The sequence below is a fragment of the Gavialis gangeticus genome, unplaced genomic scaffold (assembly GCF_001723915.1).
Source record: "Gavialis gangeticus isolate Ggan-Ray unplaced genomic scaffold, GavGan_comp1, whole genome shotgun sequence".
Classification (NCBI taxonomy): domain Eukaryota; kingdom Metazoa; phylum Chordata; order Crocodylia; family Gavialidae; genus Gavialis; species Gavialis gangeticus.
The window spans coordinates 1,203,703-1,221,404 of NW_017729016.1; the positions used below are offsets into that span (position 1 = coordinate 1,203,703).

General features: G+C 52.4%; 1 protein-coding gene across 5 annotated transcripts in view; it reads left to right on the top strand.

Annotated features, from left to right (window-relative positions):
• Positions 1–17,702, top strand: part of MPRIP (myosin phosphatase Rho interacting protein) — a 145,838-nt gene that overhangs the window by 80,245 nt on the left and 47,891 nt on the right. For all 5 annotated transcript variants that reach the window (XM_019512647.1, XM_019512648.1, XM_019512646.1 and 2 more), the window contains exons 5-7: positions 1,071–1,155; positions 10,270–10,480; positions 13,743–13,902. In XM_019512647.1, coding sequence (XP_019368192.1) covers positions 1,071–1,155; positions 10,270–10,480; positions 13,743–13,902 — 456 coding nt within the window. The remainder of the gene's footprint in view (positions 1–1,070; positions 1,156–10,269; positions 10,481–13,742; positions 13,903–17,702) is intronic.

Genomic DNA, 17,702 nt, shown 5'->3' on the forward strand with positions numbered 1-17,702 from the left:
AAAAAAAGATATAGTGAAGTGAAGCATGGAACATTTGAATCAGCCATTGTCATCCTGATTGAGCCTGAGCTAATTGAAATGTAAGGGCTGCTTATCAGGACGTGGCAAGAGCCTGTAGAGAAATCCACAAAGCAAGTGATGCATGGCAAGTGCTGGGCTTTTTAAGACCGTTTCCTTTCTCTCTCTCTCATAGGTTGCTTTAGAGTAAAATATACAGGGAGCATGGAGTTAACACTGGCATCTTGGGAAGTAGCATGCAGCTGGTGCTCTCTAGGCAGGTGTATTCCAGGAGGATCCAGCGTAAGATTTCTCTGGTGGGCCCCAGTATCTTCTCTTTCCTTGCACACTCCCTGAATCGTTCCAAGTCCTTGTCTCTCTCTGGAGCAGAGCCTATGCCAAACTGTGCCTGTGGTTTTTGCAGTGAGGCCAAAGCTTCACTTGAAAAATGAGGACAGGACTCAGCAAACTTCATCCTGCCAATGATCTCAACACTGGTTGCTCTCAGAGTTGGCCCGGCCAGCGAGGTTCAGGGTTTGATAGCTCAGAACTAGAAGCCGGGGGTGACAAACCGGGTTCTGGAATCCTTTTCTGCTGCACCTCTGCGGTTTCTGAGTCAGTTTGTTCAGTACTGTTCTGTCTCTTTCTACGGCCACCCCCTCTCCTTCAAGAGCTGTTCTTCCTCGTCAGGCCTGTGGTTCCTGGCGACTGGGAAGATGAAGAATTTCTGGGTAGCATTTTGCTGTGCTGGCCCTAACCAGCTCTGCGAGGTTGAGATTCTCTTTGTGCCAAGTTCCAGCTCGGAGGGAATTTTTATGGCCAAGTTATAAACCCCTGAAAATAGGGGTTAGTAATGGAAATGCTGACGCCACCCAAACTCCTAACAGCACGAGTTGTCTTGCTGGAAGGCAGCCGAGAGGTTTCTTGTAGCACTACGTGGGTTCCAGGGAGGTGGCTGAATAAAGTGTCCACCTGGCTATCGGGGTCAGACTTGCCAGTCAGACAGAAATGCATTATGTGCTTAGTTCTTGTTGCTGCCTACCCTCACCACAGCTCCTTCTGTTTGTTTGCAGGTGGCTGGAAATGCTGATTGTCTATCCAAGGACAAACAAGCAGAATCAGAAGAAGAAGAGGAAGGTAGAGCCCCCAACTCCTCAGGTAACCCCAAGTGGTGATCCCCAGTAATTCACTGCGACCCAGAGGCCTCTTCGGGGACTGGAGCCCACTAGGACTCAGTCAAAGAGAGGGGATGATCTGTCTCACCGCACTGGGTGCTGTCTGCAAAGCAGTTTCAGGAAGATCCGCCTTGTTAGCGAAGTTGACGCGAAAACAGGGCTCGTGGCTGGAGTGCAGCTCTGCAGCATGCAGGGGGTTAACGTGGTGATGTCAGGGTAACTAGGATGGTGTGAATTAATTTCCAGATGTCACTTCCCAAGGTCATGTTCTGCTTCTCCGCCTGCTTTGAAGATGAATGGTCTTTATTAGCACTCATTAGCGTCACCCTAAATTTCTGGTAGCAGTCAGTGCTGCAGCAGCTGCATTTAAAACCCCTGGCTGTCCCCTACCCAGCTGGTATGGGAGATCTGGCTGAGGTCCTTTCTGTGGAGGGCAAGCTTCATGTGTCCCCAACCCCCCTATACCTTCAGGTGTGGTCCCTCCTGTACAAGCTGTGCATGCTGCTGGGGTTGGGCATGGTGGGTTTGTGCATCTAGGAGGGGTTTTACAGCTAAGAACAAAGTTGGATTTAGGTGTGTAACAGCGTGCATGTGTGTGTGTGTGTACTGGGAAGCTTGCCTCTTCCTCAGCTGCCGTCTCCCATCCCCAGTACAAATGGCATCGGATCCAGAACACATGCTCAACAGCTGATTTGTAAAGCCTCAGACAGTTTCCTCCTGGGCCTGGGGGCGTGTGGGCATGGCGTGGAGGGAGGCTGGGAAGATGAGGAAGAGATCCCAGCCGTTCACAGGCCTCTCAGGCAGAAACAGCTCAGGAAGGAATTCCTCAGGGCTCCAGTTACCCTGAATGAGATGACCCCCGAGATAATGAGAATTAAAGGAAAATAATAAAGGCCTGGGCTGAGCTGGGAGCTTTGGGGGCTGGAGCTGAACTCTCCAGGGACCCAGCGATGGCTTTGCGCTCGCTTTGACTATAAATGGTAAAAGCTGGGGCCGGCTGTGACTCACTCCTTCCTGCCAGTCTCCAACGTGGACGGAGTGGGGGAGAATCCCACAGATCTGGAATCTGACCCCATGGCTGGGCTAATCTCTGCCTGGGTCTGAGAATGGCCTTGTCCCTGGCTTGCCTTGACCTGTGCAAGTATGTCCTGCCACTGGCCTGGCTGAGTGGGACCGGCTGTGGGAGCTCACCCAGCAGATCCGCATGCCTACCCAGGGGCTTCTGAGAGCTGGCCAGGGGATAGGTTGGAAAATAGGCCAAGACCTTTTCCCCTTTCTGGGGTAGGGTTGTCCTTCAGGTCCTCCTATATAAAGGCTGTAGGATGTCCAAATGGAGAGGGCCAGGGCAGGCTCTGTGTAGTGGGAAAGAGCAAAGCTTTTGGCTCCCACCGTGAGGTGTACAGGGTGGGAGAAAAGTTGGGGAAGAAGCTTGCTCTTTTCCTTATATTAACTCTGGCCTGGACTCCCCCTCAGCCTCCATCCCCCTAGAGTAGTGGTTTTCAACCTTTTTTGGACGCAAGGCACCCCTCATCGGACTCACTGCACCCCTCCATAACATCTGTGAATTGAATGGCACCCCATTTAAAAATGAATGTACATATTACAATATTTACCTATCGCCCCCGGGGCTGGGCTATAGAGCTGGGGGTCGTCTAGGCAGGAACAAGACTGAGCCTGGCTTATCTGCTTATCTCCTTATGTCTTAGGGTACCCTTCAAAGGATCTGGCAGCACCTGAGGGTGCTCTGACACCCTGGTTGAGAATTGCTGCCCAAGGTGCTCTCACTCATGACGCTAGGTCTTCATGGCTCCCCCTTAGAGCGTGGAGACAGCTTGGATTTGGCCAAGGGAAGACCCTTGAGAAAATGTGTCCCTTGGCACCGTGGCTTGGCATTGCTGTGACACCTGCGCCACTCTTGGAGCTTTTTGCTCCATCACAGGGGCCAGCTGAGTTCAGAACCCCCCTTGCCATGACCCCAGCTCCTCTGTGCAGGGACTTGGTGTGTCAGAGCAGGAGCTGCAGCCTGGGAGCTCCCCGCACACGTGCACAGGGAGGAGTGGAAACGTTACACGGCGATAAACACAGCCCCTGATGCTTTGAGGGGGGAAGGGGAGAATGCAGCCAGAAAAACATCGTTTTGGGTTACGTTTCATTACCATGGCAACCTCTTGGAAACCTTACAGGATCCGAGCTCCTGAGCTCCAAATAAGGTAAGCGGCTGTGAGGAGACTGCACGCTGCCCGGTGGAGGCAGCGCGGTGGCACCCGCTCCTGGAGCGCCGTGCCAGGCTGCCCAGGTGTCACAGAGGACAGGCTGGGTGCCAAGCAGGGAGTGCCCCTTCCCCACTGTGTGGTCCAAGGTGCAAACTCAGGCCTTCCAAGGGGGTAAAAGAGAGAGGCTGATGCTACCCTTGTCTTTGGCTGTGTGGCAGAGAGCGGGCAGCAGGGTCAGGGTGCAGCGTTGGGCTGTGCTCCCTGATGGGGCTAGGTCTGTGCTTTGGAAGATGCTGTGGCTGGCTCTGTGCTTTGTCGAGAGCTTGTGGCAGACACGCACGTGTTTTCTATTTGTGTCCCAGCCTCTGCTCCCTGGCTGCTCTCCGATCCTCCTCCCCAGCTCCCTCACCCCTGGAAACTCATGGCTTTCACCATTGCTCTTTGCTCGCTGGTCTCTTCCTCTTGGCCCTGGTTTTGCAGCCAGTGCTGTGTCATGTCTTCCTGTCTTTCCAGCACCTCTGATCCCATCCATCCACTCCTCAGGGATCTCTGTGACCCGAGAGCAACCTTCTGGTCTTGCTGTTATCCTCAGCCCCTTCTCCTTTGGGGCTCCTCCTCCCTTCCCCCACCTCTGTTACTACTCTCAGCCCCTGCCTCCCTCCCTTGAGGGAGGCAAGACTGGGCTGAGGTATTTCTGACCACTGCTGTGCTGCTGCCTAGCGTGATACAGGGTTTGTACCTGAAAGCTTGCAAAGAAGAATTTTTCCAGCTATTTTAGTTGGTCTAATAAAAGATAACAGATTTATCTAAAGAACCTCATCTGCATATGGTAATGCCTACTTCCATCCAGCCAGGGTGTCTGGGGGTCAGTTCCCTGCCACAGCCTTTCTGGGTGATCCTGGGCAAGTTACCTGCATGATGGATAAACTCATCAACGGGGCCACTTCAGTGAGTTAGATTGAGCCTGTTTGGCAGAGCTGGTCATACAGCAGTGTCCTCTGTTTGCTCGTGTGCTGGGGTGAAGGGGTCACATGCGTAGGGTGAGGCAAGCGCTGGTTCCACCCCGTCTCTTAGAAACTGCTGAGCTGGAGCCGTGGCACCTCCTTTGCCCATTGAACCAAGTTGTTCAGTAGTAGAACGCGGATGCCAGGGCCCAGATTCTTTCCTTTTTTTTTCTCCTTAAAGCAATGCTGGCCGGCAGTGGGACAGCCAGGCCTTTCAGAGCGGCTAGGCCCTGTATGTGGCCCTGTCTCGCTGTTGCTGTTTTCCGCCCCACCAGCCTTGCTACAATCACCAGGGAAAATGCTGGTGTACTGCCAAAAGATAAAAGGGCCGGCTAGGTGGAAGGAGGGTGGTGGCTTGTTTTTTAGCCTCCAAGAGAGTTTTAGGAGTGGAAAGGATGGGGGGAGAAAAGCTGCGCAGTAGAGAAATTCAGACAGCAGTGGAGGCCTGCCTGGAGTGACTTGGTGGCTCTGGCTTAGGTGGGACAGAGGGGCTGAGCGTGCCCCATGGAGCAGTTGATCCAGGGGAGGGCAGTGTGTTTGACTGGAACCGTATAATGGTAGATTGGGGCATGTGGGTGGCATAGGAGCCAGAGCATGGAGGGGCCTGCCTGAGAGATGAGGCACCTAGGAACAGGGTTTGGGGGAGGGAAAGGGAGAGGTGGGGTGCCCTTTTTGAATTAAGCTTCCTTGGTCCTAATGGTCCATCAGACGATGATGCTCCGAGAGGCTGTGCGTTCTCCCGCAGGAATATAGGGAACGCGTGAATTGGCAGATTGGGTTAGACCTCAGGTCTTTGTAGCCCGCTGGCCTCACCAGATGTTTCTGGGGGCCGGTGTAAAAGCCCCAGGCTGCAGGAGGAGAGCAGTAATGTGTACCCATGAGCTGACCCTGCACGCAACCTCTCTGACTCTTATTCCATGAAAACGCAGCACAGGCCCAAATTTCAGCCAGGTATCACCTCTGAGATTATTGTTATTTTTAAGCAATGTAGGTGTGCCTCCTGGCAAGCTGCCTTCATTGCCTCTGTGCTGGGCCCCACCAGCCCTGGAAGTGTGGGGTCCCCATAAAATGTGCCTGCCCTGTAAAACACACGGAGCCATTTGCTCTACACTGGATCACTAGGCCATCCAAGAGAAAGCTCAAAGGCAGGAAGCGGAGCACTTTCACTCCCCACCCCCCTCTGCACAATCAGGAGCTGGCCAGGAGGGCAGGAAACTCCACGCATATCTGTCTGTGCAGAGATTTCATTCCCTGCAGAAAGGCTCTGGCATGATAGCGCTAGACATGAGCACAGGCCTTTTATCTTTACCGTCACACTCTCCCCATTGCCTCTTCCTGCTTCCCCCGTCACCTGCCCGACTGGTGTCAAGGGAGCCGAAACTACAAAAGAGCTGCAGCTTCCCATCCTTCCTGTCTCTCTTCCCCTGCCCCAGTGTCGGCTAGAAATGAACTGATCCCAACCTCATGCTCCGGCCATGCAGCACCAGAGTGGTCAGTGGCTCTGGACACCGTGCCAGAAGACTGTCACCACAGACTCGATGCAGCTCATCAAAGGAGGGAGGGGACTAAGCGTAACCAGAAGAAGAATTTTCAAAAAGGGAAGGGAAAGAAAACTCTTTGAAATAGCTTCTGTTGCACTTGGCTGCTTTTCAGGCCTCTCTTCTGTAAGGAAAAGAGCCTTTAAAAGTAAAATATGCCCTTAATCCGACATGGTGTCATTTGTGAAGGAGCTCAGGGAGGGTCGGACAGCTGCAGGCACTTGCGTGTTATCTGTACACATTTCTAGATGGCTTCTTTTCTGCTTCTCCCCAGAAGAGTTTGGGACCCTGGGTCAAGCCATGGGGCTGGGGAGCTGCGCACTAGCCTTCCCATATTGCCCTCCCATTCCCCGGCTAGTGCTGGGACTAGACTGTGCAGCAGGAAGTTCCTACACTAGTGGTGTAGATCCCTGCTGGGAAATTCTGTGGTTTCCTTTTTTAATTTCTCATCAATTCATCTTTATTCTTAAAAATGTTACATCATTTCTCTGTCCCTGTCACCTCAGAAAAAAATCATTATAGCAGGGGTCACTGAAGGGCACTGTTTCAGTGTTTTTTCTCAGCTTGTGAACAAATTTTTAGCTTAGGGAAGAAGTGGGCAGTTTTTTAATGAGTCTTTTTGGCGGGGCTTGTTTTTTGGCCTTGATCTCCCACTGGAGTCAGCTGCACAGCGTTTCTCTGTAGAAACTGGGACAGTAATATTTAGCCAAGATCCTTGAAAGAAGGGATTGGCCTCCATGTTGTTTGTTACCACCTCTGTTCCAGGACTGGTGTATACGTGTGCAGCTTGGACATAGACTACACCTAGACACCACATTGCTGATTTTGGCTCCAGCAGAAAACTAACCCTGTGGCATCCTGACATCTGCTCCCACTTGGTAGAGGCGACTAATATTTGAATGACAAAAGAGAGGGAAAGGAGCCATTTGGACTGTCTTGCTTACACAGTACTGCTTGGCACACTTCCTTGCCTTCTGTGTGTATTTTTACATACACAAGTATGTAGATAGTCTAGATTTTCAAAGAGGACACGTAACTTTGGGTTTCCATTTGGGGACATCTTAAAAAAACCCCGATCTTCAGGAAATCTTGAGCACTCACTTTCCCAGTGCTGTTCCTCTTCAGAGTGTTTCATGGTAGATGTCCAAATCTGGAGGGTGTTGCTGGTCAGCTCTTGAGAGTGTAAGGGGGTGCAGGGGTGTGTTTGGGGGTGGGGGGTCACCAGATGCTCTGACTTTGAGACTGTTAGAGTATCTAAGGGCTTGATCCTCCACATACTTCTGGGACTAGTTCTTAAAACCCTGAAGTGTCCCATGAACTCCAGTGGGTTCGGTCCCAGCAGTGTGTGTGTGCCTGTTGGGAAGCATGTTTACATGATGCTTGCCATAGTCATTCAAATTTGCCTTGCTTTCTCTGCAGCGTGTTGAACAGTGGAGAGGCTGGGAGGGGTTCACAGTTTGCAGAGAATATTTCATATCGGCTGTGTTTGCCTGCGGTCGGCTTTGTCATTCATTGCTCGGTTGTTCTCTGTACTCGGTGGCTTTCAGGGAAATTCTGTTAATGCAGAAACTCGACACGAGAAGAAAAAATTGTAGTTGATGGAGCACAGCTTTTTACCAGTTGTGATGGTTTCAGTCCCTTTGCACATACAAATCTGCTAACCCATACTTCCTTTGTCCCAAATGAAGTCAACAGGCTCAGCTTCCTCTAGGAAGGATCACGTGTAAAATAGCAGTTCTGACTGCCTTGCAACAGCAGTCAATTAAAGATGCATTCAAAATAACTGTTTTTTCTTTAAAATATTTATAGCTCAGTAAATGTGTCCTTCGAAAGTCAAGGTCCTCTTGCATAGTAAGGCTGTCTGGTGCATTGTTGTTGTTTCTATAGGGCTTGGAAAGCAGTTCAATCAAAGAACTGATGCTCCTGTTGAAATACAGGGGAATGAATTTTCTCTCTCATGCAGTGTTTTCTAGCTTTATTTTTTTCAGCTTGTCCTCAAAATGTTCAGAGTGAAGAGACTGTGTTTATCCACTAGCAGGTGAAAGCAAGAGAGAGGCCTGAGGCCATGCAGGGCTGTTAAAGGCAGCAGCGATGTGAAAGCGAGGCTGTCGGAGGTGGCAGTCCTGCAATAAGAGTGTGCACGTGGACGGGGAAGGTTGGTATGTTAGGTTCATGGCGTATCCCCTGCCAGGAGTGCACTGGAGAGGCAGCACCGTTGGCTTCAAACCTGAGGGGTGTGAGGGTGAGGGCAGACTCCTGTTACAGCGGTGTTAGATCTGCACTGTCCAATGTTGGCCAGAGATGGGAAGCTGAGGAAAGGATTGTGGGCGATGAGAGAGAGAGGAGCAGAAATCTTCAAAGGCAAAAAAGAAAGAGAATTTTTGGATCCCTCCTGTAAATGGAGGGAGACCATGTGGGTCTAGGACGTCCTGCAGATACCTGCTCGTCTCCAGCTGGGACTCCTGCTGATTGAGCTGTTGATGGCCTGTGTGTGCTGAAGGCAGTGGCTAACCTCACCCGTAGCAATGGTGCTTGCATGGGGCAGTGGGAAGGGTGGGTGCCCAGCTCGGCCTCTCCCCAAGTGCTGCCAGCTTTGTCTTTGTCCAAGTTGGGGAGCCTTGTAGCAGGAGCCAGTGGGGGTGGGCTAGGTTTGTTTCTACCTGGGCGAATGGGTCACCCCACAAGGCAAACCATGCTGAAATACAACCCTTCGTGCTCCAGGAGACTCAGAGTGCTTTCTCAGAGAAGTTTCATCTTAGCAAAACATGGTCCTATACAGTGTCTTGGCTCATGGGCAGCCTCTGTGTCCCCTGTTGACTGGGCAGGTGAGGGCTGCCCAGCTCAGCAGGCACCCCTCTGACAGATGAGAGCTCTTACACCTTCGCCACATGTCTCAAGATCCAGGGCCTGGTGGGCTATCAGAGCCTGCCTGCTGTGGCCGGGGCTGCCATTTCTCTCAGGTGGTGACACAGTCTTGTGAAACTCTGCTTTGAAGAGTCTTGGTCAGATCAGAAGAACGTGCAGCCTGATGTGACAGCCAAATTCAGGCTGCCTCAGTGATCCTGGTAGATCTTGGTGATCGTCATCTCAGTTGATCCTTCTAGCATTAGGAGGATGAGAGAGGGTGTTCCACGCAAGGGGATAGGGATTGAAGTGCAGCCTTCTTGGAAATGAGGATGCCTCCCAGTAAATGCTGAGGGAAGGGAGTTAAAGTATGGGGCCCACATGCTAGGAAATACGTGATGACAGATTCACAAAGGGGATTTGGGGGTGCATGAGTCACACACTAGTTGGCCACCCTTTCCCTTCTACCTTCCACCCCCAGGATCTTGCTTGCATTTCTGGGGTTCATTGTGTTAGCTGGGATCTCCTGGGAAGAAGGGGAGCAGGGGGTCCTTTTGTATCTCCTGTCAATCTGTGGGGGAGAGGCTGGGATGGTCCATCGGGACAGTCCCGATAACACTGTTCTTTCTGTGAGTTCTGATGGAGGTCAACATTTAAAGGAATCTACTGGGTCTCAGTCACTTTTTGAGGAAACTGATCTCCCTAAATGCCCTTTAGACACCGTCTCTGTGTAACCACCCTGCTATGCTCACTGCTGTGATATCGGAGCACATCGCACACCCCAGACTTAGAAACCCCTGCCTGGGGGTGGGGGCAGGGCTGGCAGCCTGCGGCATGGGTCAGGATGGGGTGCACCAGCCGGGCAGAGGGGGAAGCTCCCCCAGAACGACTGTGAGCACAGGCTGCAAACAGACAAAAAGGCTGCGAAGCGTTCCCATTGTGCAGCCTCCTGTCTGCAGAGCTGGGAGGGGCTGTTCCAATTCGAAAAAAAAAAAAAAGCCCCAAGCCGTGGCTCTGTCCGTCTGTGCCTCCATCTTCTCAGGGCTCTGAGGTTTCCTTCATTTGTGAGCTGAGCTTGCCTCTGCCCTGATCCTCCCTTCAGCTGGGCGAATGGGAATGTGTGTGCTCCGTCTTCACATCCCTCCCTCGTGGGAGAAGTCTACTGGACACTTCCTTTCCTGTTCCAAGAATGGCCCTAATCCCTGTCCTAAGGAAGTCCTGAATTAGCCTGTGTCCCTGGCAGCTCAGCTGGTACCTGCCACTATTCAAAGCCTATAAATAAGTTACTTTAGGGGAGGAACATACTGATCCATTCTAAGTGCCCTGAAACACTGCTGGGCCTCGGAGCTGCGTGGGGGATGGACGTTGGGAAGGGCAAACCTGCTTCATGTGCCCCCACGCAAGGACCTGCCTACAGGCAGGCAGCATTGGTGGGTGCATGGCTCTTGCTGGGACACAGCATGTGCCCTAATCCTCAGTATTTTCTGGTTCTTTTTAGGAGCCGGGTCCTGCCAAGATGGCCGTGACCAGCAGCAACATCCCCAGTGCTGAGAAGGTCCCTGCCACCAAGTCCACACTGTGGCAGGAGGAGATGAGGGGCAAAGACCAAGCGGATGGGAGCAGTAGCCTCAGCCCAGTCCAGAGCCCTGTGCAGAACCAGGCCGCGCCTGCCGGCTCCCTGAAGGAACCTGTGCTGGAAAGCAAAGAAGGTGAGGCTGAGAGGCATGGGTGCCAGTGCTGTTCTGGCTGTGTTTCTGCCTGGCTTTGGGGGTGCTTTCCACTTCACCCCAAAGCTGTGTTGTCTCGTGACTAGAGCAGGGGCCTAAAAAAATGGCCCCTGTCCCTTCTATTCACTCATGTTCAGAAATGCTGCAATTTTTAGCAATATTTAGTTCTCCTGAGCCCCAGTTCTGCTCCCTGGGCGGTCTCCAGTGCTTGCGTTGGTCTGCTCAAAGGTTCCTGTGCCTCACCTTACTCTTCCCAGAGATGGATCCCTCGCTGGGCTGCTGTGGAGCTCAGCACTTGCGAACAGCTTAGCTGTCCTCTGAGGGAAGGTGCTTTCAGTACGATTGTTATTAATAGCACAGGCACCCCAAGGACCTTATTTATTCACATACCGCATTTGCTTTTTTCCTCAAAAATCAGCATGTGAAAACTGGGGCACATCTTGCATGAGGAAGGTTTAACCCTATTTGGTTAAAAAGGAAAGTTTTTTTTTTTCCCCTTTATCCTACCTTCCTGAAACAAGGTGCTTGCGTGTTATAAGTACGGTATTTCTGCCACTGGAAGGTTTCTTTACACCGGTTCTCTTTTATTATCAATTTATTAATTGCCTTTCCTGACCAATGGTGGCTGAATTGGACCTTGCTCCATTGCTCGCCTTGAATTTTCACCTTCTCCAAAGCAATGCATGCAAATAGCAATGGTTTCTTGGGGTCTTAAATTTTTTTTAATGATTTTTTTAAAAAAAATGAGCCATCCCCCTGCTGAGTCGGATACCTGACTACCTGCTCACGCCTGAGAACTTGGGACTGAAAAGGAGAAGCAGGAAAGGATCTGCCTTGGTGTTGAGAGAGGCCCAGGTTGAGATGAGTGTTCAGGGCAGCAAGAAGGGACCTGAGTGAACCACAGAAAACCCCTTTGTCCACAGTTGTGAAATGGGCACAGGTTCCCTTCTCTGGGGACATTTTTAAACCTCTGTGGTGTGAATGGCACAACCTCATGCCAACTGATGGTGATGTGGGAGAGGCAATGCTCTCCCAGCTGGCATGGAGAGGGTTGGCCTGGAAACAACGGGATGAAATGATGGGAAGGGAAAACCCTGGATAAGGTACTGGAAACTGTTGTAGGCAAGAGCCTTGCTCTGGCAGGGAGATGGACAGGATGACCTCACTAGGCCTTTTCCTTCCTTCAGAATTGGATCAGGGAGAGAAGGAGAATTTTTTCCTCTTTGTAATTCAAAGCATTGCCAGCCTCCTCCCAGCTGGCCCCTGGAGGGTACCACTAGGCGCAGGCCTGCCCTGGAGCTCTGCTTCCTTATCCTGTCCCTGTAACAGGGCAGCTGTTTACATTTTGTCTCCTCCGACTAGTGCATGGAAGGCGCCCGCATCTGCTGCATTATTCAAAATGAAACAATAGGGGCCAGGGCTTTCTTCCTGCTCTGCGTTTGTGTTCCCCTTGGACAAGTCATGGGGGAGGGCTGAAAAGCCGAGTCTGTTTCCTTTGTCTCCATGATCTAAGTGGTGATCTAAAAGGATTGCTTTCCTTCTCTCTCCCTTGGGATTAGCTAATGGAATAGGACTGCTCCCTTTGCACCCTCGCTCTGAATTAGCAGGAGCTTTGTTTCAGATGAATCAATTGGGTTTTGGCTTGGCTGTTTTAGGATGTGGCCACAGGATTGAAGTGGGTGTAGGCGTCTGCGTGCGTTTGTGAGGCAGCTTGCCTGATGGTGCATTGTGTTGGGTTTCCTTGCTCTCAGCCTCCTCAATTTTTTTTCCGCAAAGCAAATGTATGTATGTATGTATGTATGTATGTATGTATAAAATAACAGTAGTAGTATGGGAATGAAAAATGTGTCTTAAACACTGCTCCCACTCTGCACCTGCGTGCACATGTGCACGCATGACATGCTGAGTTGTGCTTGCTGGTGCTTGAGATTGAAGATAAAACAATGAAGCATCCAGCTGATGAATTTCAGCTCTGGATGGGAAGGTCACGGCTGAGTGGAGAGCACTTGCATTGTCCACCTGCATTTAACCATTCCCTCCCCATCCTCCCCATGGCAGGTCTCTGCTTGGAATAAAATCCAGTTTTTCTGTGCCCTAAACTTCCACTGGAGAATCTCTTCCAGGTCACTCATTTAGGGAGCTAGACCCTGGTCATGTTCAGGGATTCAGGAAACTAGAGTTCCCACCTCCCTGAAATCACTCCCACGTGTGCAGGGTGTGGTGCCAGTGCAAATGCAAAATGGGCATCGCTCCATGTGACTTGGTTGGCCAAAGCAGCAGGGAAATGTCAATCTGAAGGGTTCCCTGTCCCTAACCCCCTTGGCTGTGCTGGCGTGTTGGTTGGAGGTCACCTTCAGGCTCCAGTAAAATCATGCAGACACAAGTTGTCCACCACACTTAAGGGGAGGGGACCTGCGCTGGAATTACAGCAGGGCCATGATCCCCGCCCCAACCTTCCAGTGTTCCTGAGAGGGAGCTAGTAGTGGGTCCCAGCTTCCTCTAGCTGTTAATGCACCTTCCGATCTCCTGACCCCCTCACTTTCCTGGAATAAGACCCTGTGAAAATGGATTGCACTTGAGATTAGTGCATGCACTGCTGTGAGTTGGCTGGGCATTGGGTCTTCCTTCTAACACCCTCAGGCCCAGCCTGACTCTTGCATGTCTTCAACAAACCCCCTCCCATCTTCTGTTGGTGTGTCCTTCCTGCACAGGCTGGAGCATGGTGCTGTGGACACCAGGGAACAAGAGAAGACTCTCTGGGTCCTGAGCTGCTCCTGAGCAGATCCTGGGTGTTAGTTGGGCTGTGGTAGCATCGTGCTGTTTTTTCCTGCCCATTGGGGAAGTTTCTCAGGCTGTCCCTCCCTACTTGAGTCTTGATGTCTGTTGCAGTTTCGTGGCGTCCCGAGCAGCAAGGCTCTTCAAGGCCTGAGCAGTGATGTGCTGGAGTGTGGTGGATCTTGGGCCACCTCCTATCAGATCTCACCTTCATAGAAAAACCTCTGGCATGGGCTGGGACGAGCCGAGGCTTGCAGAAACCCAGCTCCCAGCTTCTCTCCAGTCACGTGGGGTCTCTAGCTGGTATCATGCCTGGTTTCCTGTGCTGTTAGTCCCTGTCCTGTCCCACTCTGTGCAACCAAGGCAGGTTCTATATTATAACTGCCTTTTACACAAATAAAGAGGAGCAGAAATGGGGTTTGGACCACATGGAGTGACCTCCTCTCCATCCCCTTCTCTGCTTCCTCAGACGAGAGCTCCATGAATGGCGACCGACTGGACTGTGGCCGGAAGGCGCGCGTAGAGAGTGGTTACTTCTCCTTGGAGAAGACTAAGCAAGACTCAAAGTTGGAAGAACAGCAGCTGCTGCCTCCGCCATCCCCTCCCAGCCCCAGCACCCCAAACAACAGGTACAGTTATCCCAAATCGCCCTCCCAGGAGCACGCCCGCCCCTTTCCTTCCCCAGGTACCCGATTGGGCAGCCGAATGGTTAACAGCTACTCCCTGAACTCCCTGGACTTGAAGAGCACTTGCTTCACGCACAAGGACGTCAGCAGCCGAGACGGGGGACAGGGAGCAGACAAGTCGGGGCGCTCCCTTTCTTTTAAAGCCAGCCGGCAGTACGCCACCCTGGCCGACGTCCCCAAGGCCATTCGGATCAGTAACCGTGAGGCCTTCCAGGTGGAGAGAAAACGGCTGGAACGGAGGACTCGGGCCCGCAGCCCCGGCAGGGAGGAGGTGGCCCGGCTCTTTGGCAATGAGCGGAGGTAAGGCACCAGGCACTGACCTGCTTTTAACTTTTGCTTGTCCAGGATCCAGTTGGCCATGGTCCGTGAGTGACTGCTGGGACTGATGTCAGTGTTGTTTCCCCATGGGCAACAAGGCCAAAACCTGCATAGGTGTGGCCTGGAGCCCTGGTCCATCGCTGCAGGCAGCCTGCGAGTGTGAATGGGAATCCAGAGAAGAGCCCTGCCACCCTGGGTAGCAGGGTAAGGTTGCCTGGGCCTCACAGCTCTCCCGGGTTACCCAACCTCAGTCAGAGGCTTTATTGAGGGAACTCCCAGCTGCTTGAAGCAGGGACTCAGAGTTGTGGGGCCAGGGCAGAGGCACCTGTTAAATTTGTAGCCAAGTCATTTTTCTGGGCCTGCCACTTCTTTCCAGTTTCCTGTTGCTCTGTGCTTTCCTGCAGGGGAGGTTGCTCCTACTGCATCTGGGACGTGGGCTGGGGCAGGGGGTTGTTGGGACACTGGTCTGTGCCAGCCAGTTAATGGATTCCCCATTGGTGCCAACACAGAAGTGTTCGCACCTGACAGACCCCAGGTCTGGGCAATCTGTCCTGGGGGTGGGGATTGCTGCAGACCAGGGGGATAAACAAGCTGCCACAGGATGTTGTATAGTCGTATTGGCAGTGCCGCCTCGTGCCTCCGCCCTGGACCAGTGTGCGGTGGCAGCTGGCAGCATTAATTAGGCTATTTTGCTAAATGGTGTTGGGGGTTACGTGTGTTACACAACAGTCTAATGAGCTGAGAGGTTTCAAAATGTCACGTCATTAATCGTGGAGAGAGGAGCAAGCTGCAGAGGCAGCTGGGAGCGACTCACAGAACAGCACGGCGGGGGAGGCTTGCCCTGGGGGTGTGAGAGAGCGTGCTCATAGCATGCTCCCGTCTTTTCCTGGGGACAGGAGGATAACTGTAGCTGACCCTGGAAGAGCTCCGTTTGTGTGCTGAGGACCATAAAGTAAACCCCAGAAACCCAGGCACTGGGCTAAGTCAGTCCATTTAGCACCCCCTTACGTGCCCATGGGTGTGGGGGCTTCAACACCATGTCAGCCAGTGCTCACAGGTTGCTTTCCTTCACCCTGGGAGGACGCTTTTCCAGCCAGCTCTCCTGCCCCCTCCAACACAAGCACAGCCTGCAAAGCCCAGCTGCAGCTATTCCACGAGTGACTCGGCCTCATACTAGTGCTTATTCTGCTTGACTTAGCTCTGCAGGAACCACGTGTGCCTCTAACCTGTGCTCTGGAGGGCAGCGTAGCAGTTTGAGGCAAGGGAGTGGAGGGAGGAGGGACTTATGCAGCAGTTCCTTGGCCCCCTCCTCCGCCCTGAGCTTGCAGCCCTTCCCTGTGTTGGGTAAGAAGGATGCCATGTTCGTCTCTGGCCACCCCTTTCCTAACACTTTGGCTGGAGAAAGGGTTGTAATTCGTGCTTCATAAACTGCTCCTGTAACCTCTTGGCTGGAAGCTGGCCCGCTGAGGCTCAAAGGTGTCCTGGCAGCTAATCTCTTCTGAGCTAGAGGCTCATGTTTTCTTCTAGAGCTGAACCACTGGAGTGCCAGCCCCACATTGTGATTGCACAGCTGAAGACTAGCTTCCAGACTCTGCATATTGGTGTGTGTGGGGGGGAGTTTGCTTCTGAACAGGCTGCTTGGTGCTCTGGGTCCTCATGCCGGGGTGCACAGGTCGGTGTGGGGGGAGATGAATGGAGTAGGGGAACAGCTGGCTAGAAAGTGACTCCTGGTGAATGAGGCTGCGTGCAGATCACCGGTGCCAGGATGATGGAGGATTTCTGAGCTACTGCCAGACATTGTCCTTTTAATTCCCCACCCCCCCTTCCCACATGGCAGGTGCTTTCCCATTTCCCCTGGCCCCTTTGTTTCCCAGGCTCCCAAAGCTATCAGACCGCCACAGGAGATGGGATTTTATTGAATCTGCCTCGGTGAAAACTCCCCTCTGTTATGTCTAGCCAGCTTATTGCCTTTATCTACAGTGATTTGGCTCTGCCTAGGGAGTGGGGGCAGATGAATGCCTTCTGTGCTTGGCTGCTAATGGTCTCTTAAAAATATATATATGTATCCTTTAATAAACTCCCTGGGATCCCATCAGCATAGTGTGAGCACGGAGGGGGGCTTTGGGTTGATGTCTGAGGTTGCAGCAAAGAGGCTTGAATGGAAATGAGCCCTCTGCATTGTTGCTCCCTGTATTACAGGGGCTGCTACCTATCGTAGTTGCTTTGCCGTGAGCACAGGCAGTGAGCATTGTCCCTCGTTCACCAGGGTCTCTGACTGCCCTCCCCTCCAGCCTCTGTACAGCTCCATTTCCCTTTCCTTCCTGCAGTCAGGGCTGCAAAAGGGGTAGGAAGAAGGGAACAGTCAGAGCTGACTAGTATAAGTGCTGGAAACCGCCCCCCCCCATCTCCACTTCTTCTGAGATTTTAAATGGATGCTCCCTCCAGAGCTGAGCCCCAAACCTGTTGGCTCTAAACAGTTTCACAGGCCCCCCTGTGCTTTGCCAGGAGAATAGGTGGCACGTTCATTAAGGGTTGGGGTAGGCGAAGGATGTGGCGTGTAGAGTGCTCTTTTCCACCAGCATGTGTGAAACTGGGCATGTGCAAAACATGTTCAGTCTAAACAAAGTGCATTGGTGCTCAGAGGCAGGGACCACATCTTTAAAAAGGATCCTCCAAACTAGTGACTCAACAGGAGGGTAGCGCCACGTAATGTGGACCGTCATCTATCTGTGATGATGCCCCAGCACTGCAGGAGAGTGGGAGGCAGTCCTTTCCCCAAGCAAGACTCCAGGGTTAGTGACCCTCTCGGGTGCTTTTGCAGGCTGTGGGGAGGGAAGAGCCACTTGGTCATCTGGGTGAAGATCCTTCTGGCTGTGGGAGGGCATGTGGGGAGCAAGAGCATGGAAAGTGGTGGGGGTGGGAGGGTCTGGGTCTGTGAGGGTCTGAAGGGGTCTGGTACGGGGAAGAGGAGTTGAGCTTGGCCCTCTTTGTCGGACAGTGCAGTGGGTTATCAGCCAATGTGTGTGGGCTGCAGTGGTTGGGATTCACTCTTTTACCGCTGTACCTGTGAACTGGGCCAGGTGGGGAGGAGGTGGGTGGTGCAGTTGAAGTGCTTGCCGGGGGGACCTCCATGTTCTGAACACTTGGGTGGATTTGGGATTGCAAGAGGGCCGGTGCAGCACAGTGCCAGAGAATTAACATTTCCCACCTCTCGGCTTGGCTCGGCTTGGCTTGGCTTGGCTTCTCCCTTTAATTTGAGTAACTTAGTTTTACTTTTGATCTCTCCTTCCCCACTCCTCCTTCCAGTCAAATCCCTGCTGAGGGTTGAGCAGACCCATGCTTCTCTTCCAGGTCGCAGGGGCCAGTCTCTCCTCCGGGCTTCAGACCATTCCTTTTTTTTTTTTTTTTTTTAATGCTCTTTCCCG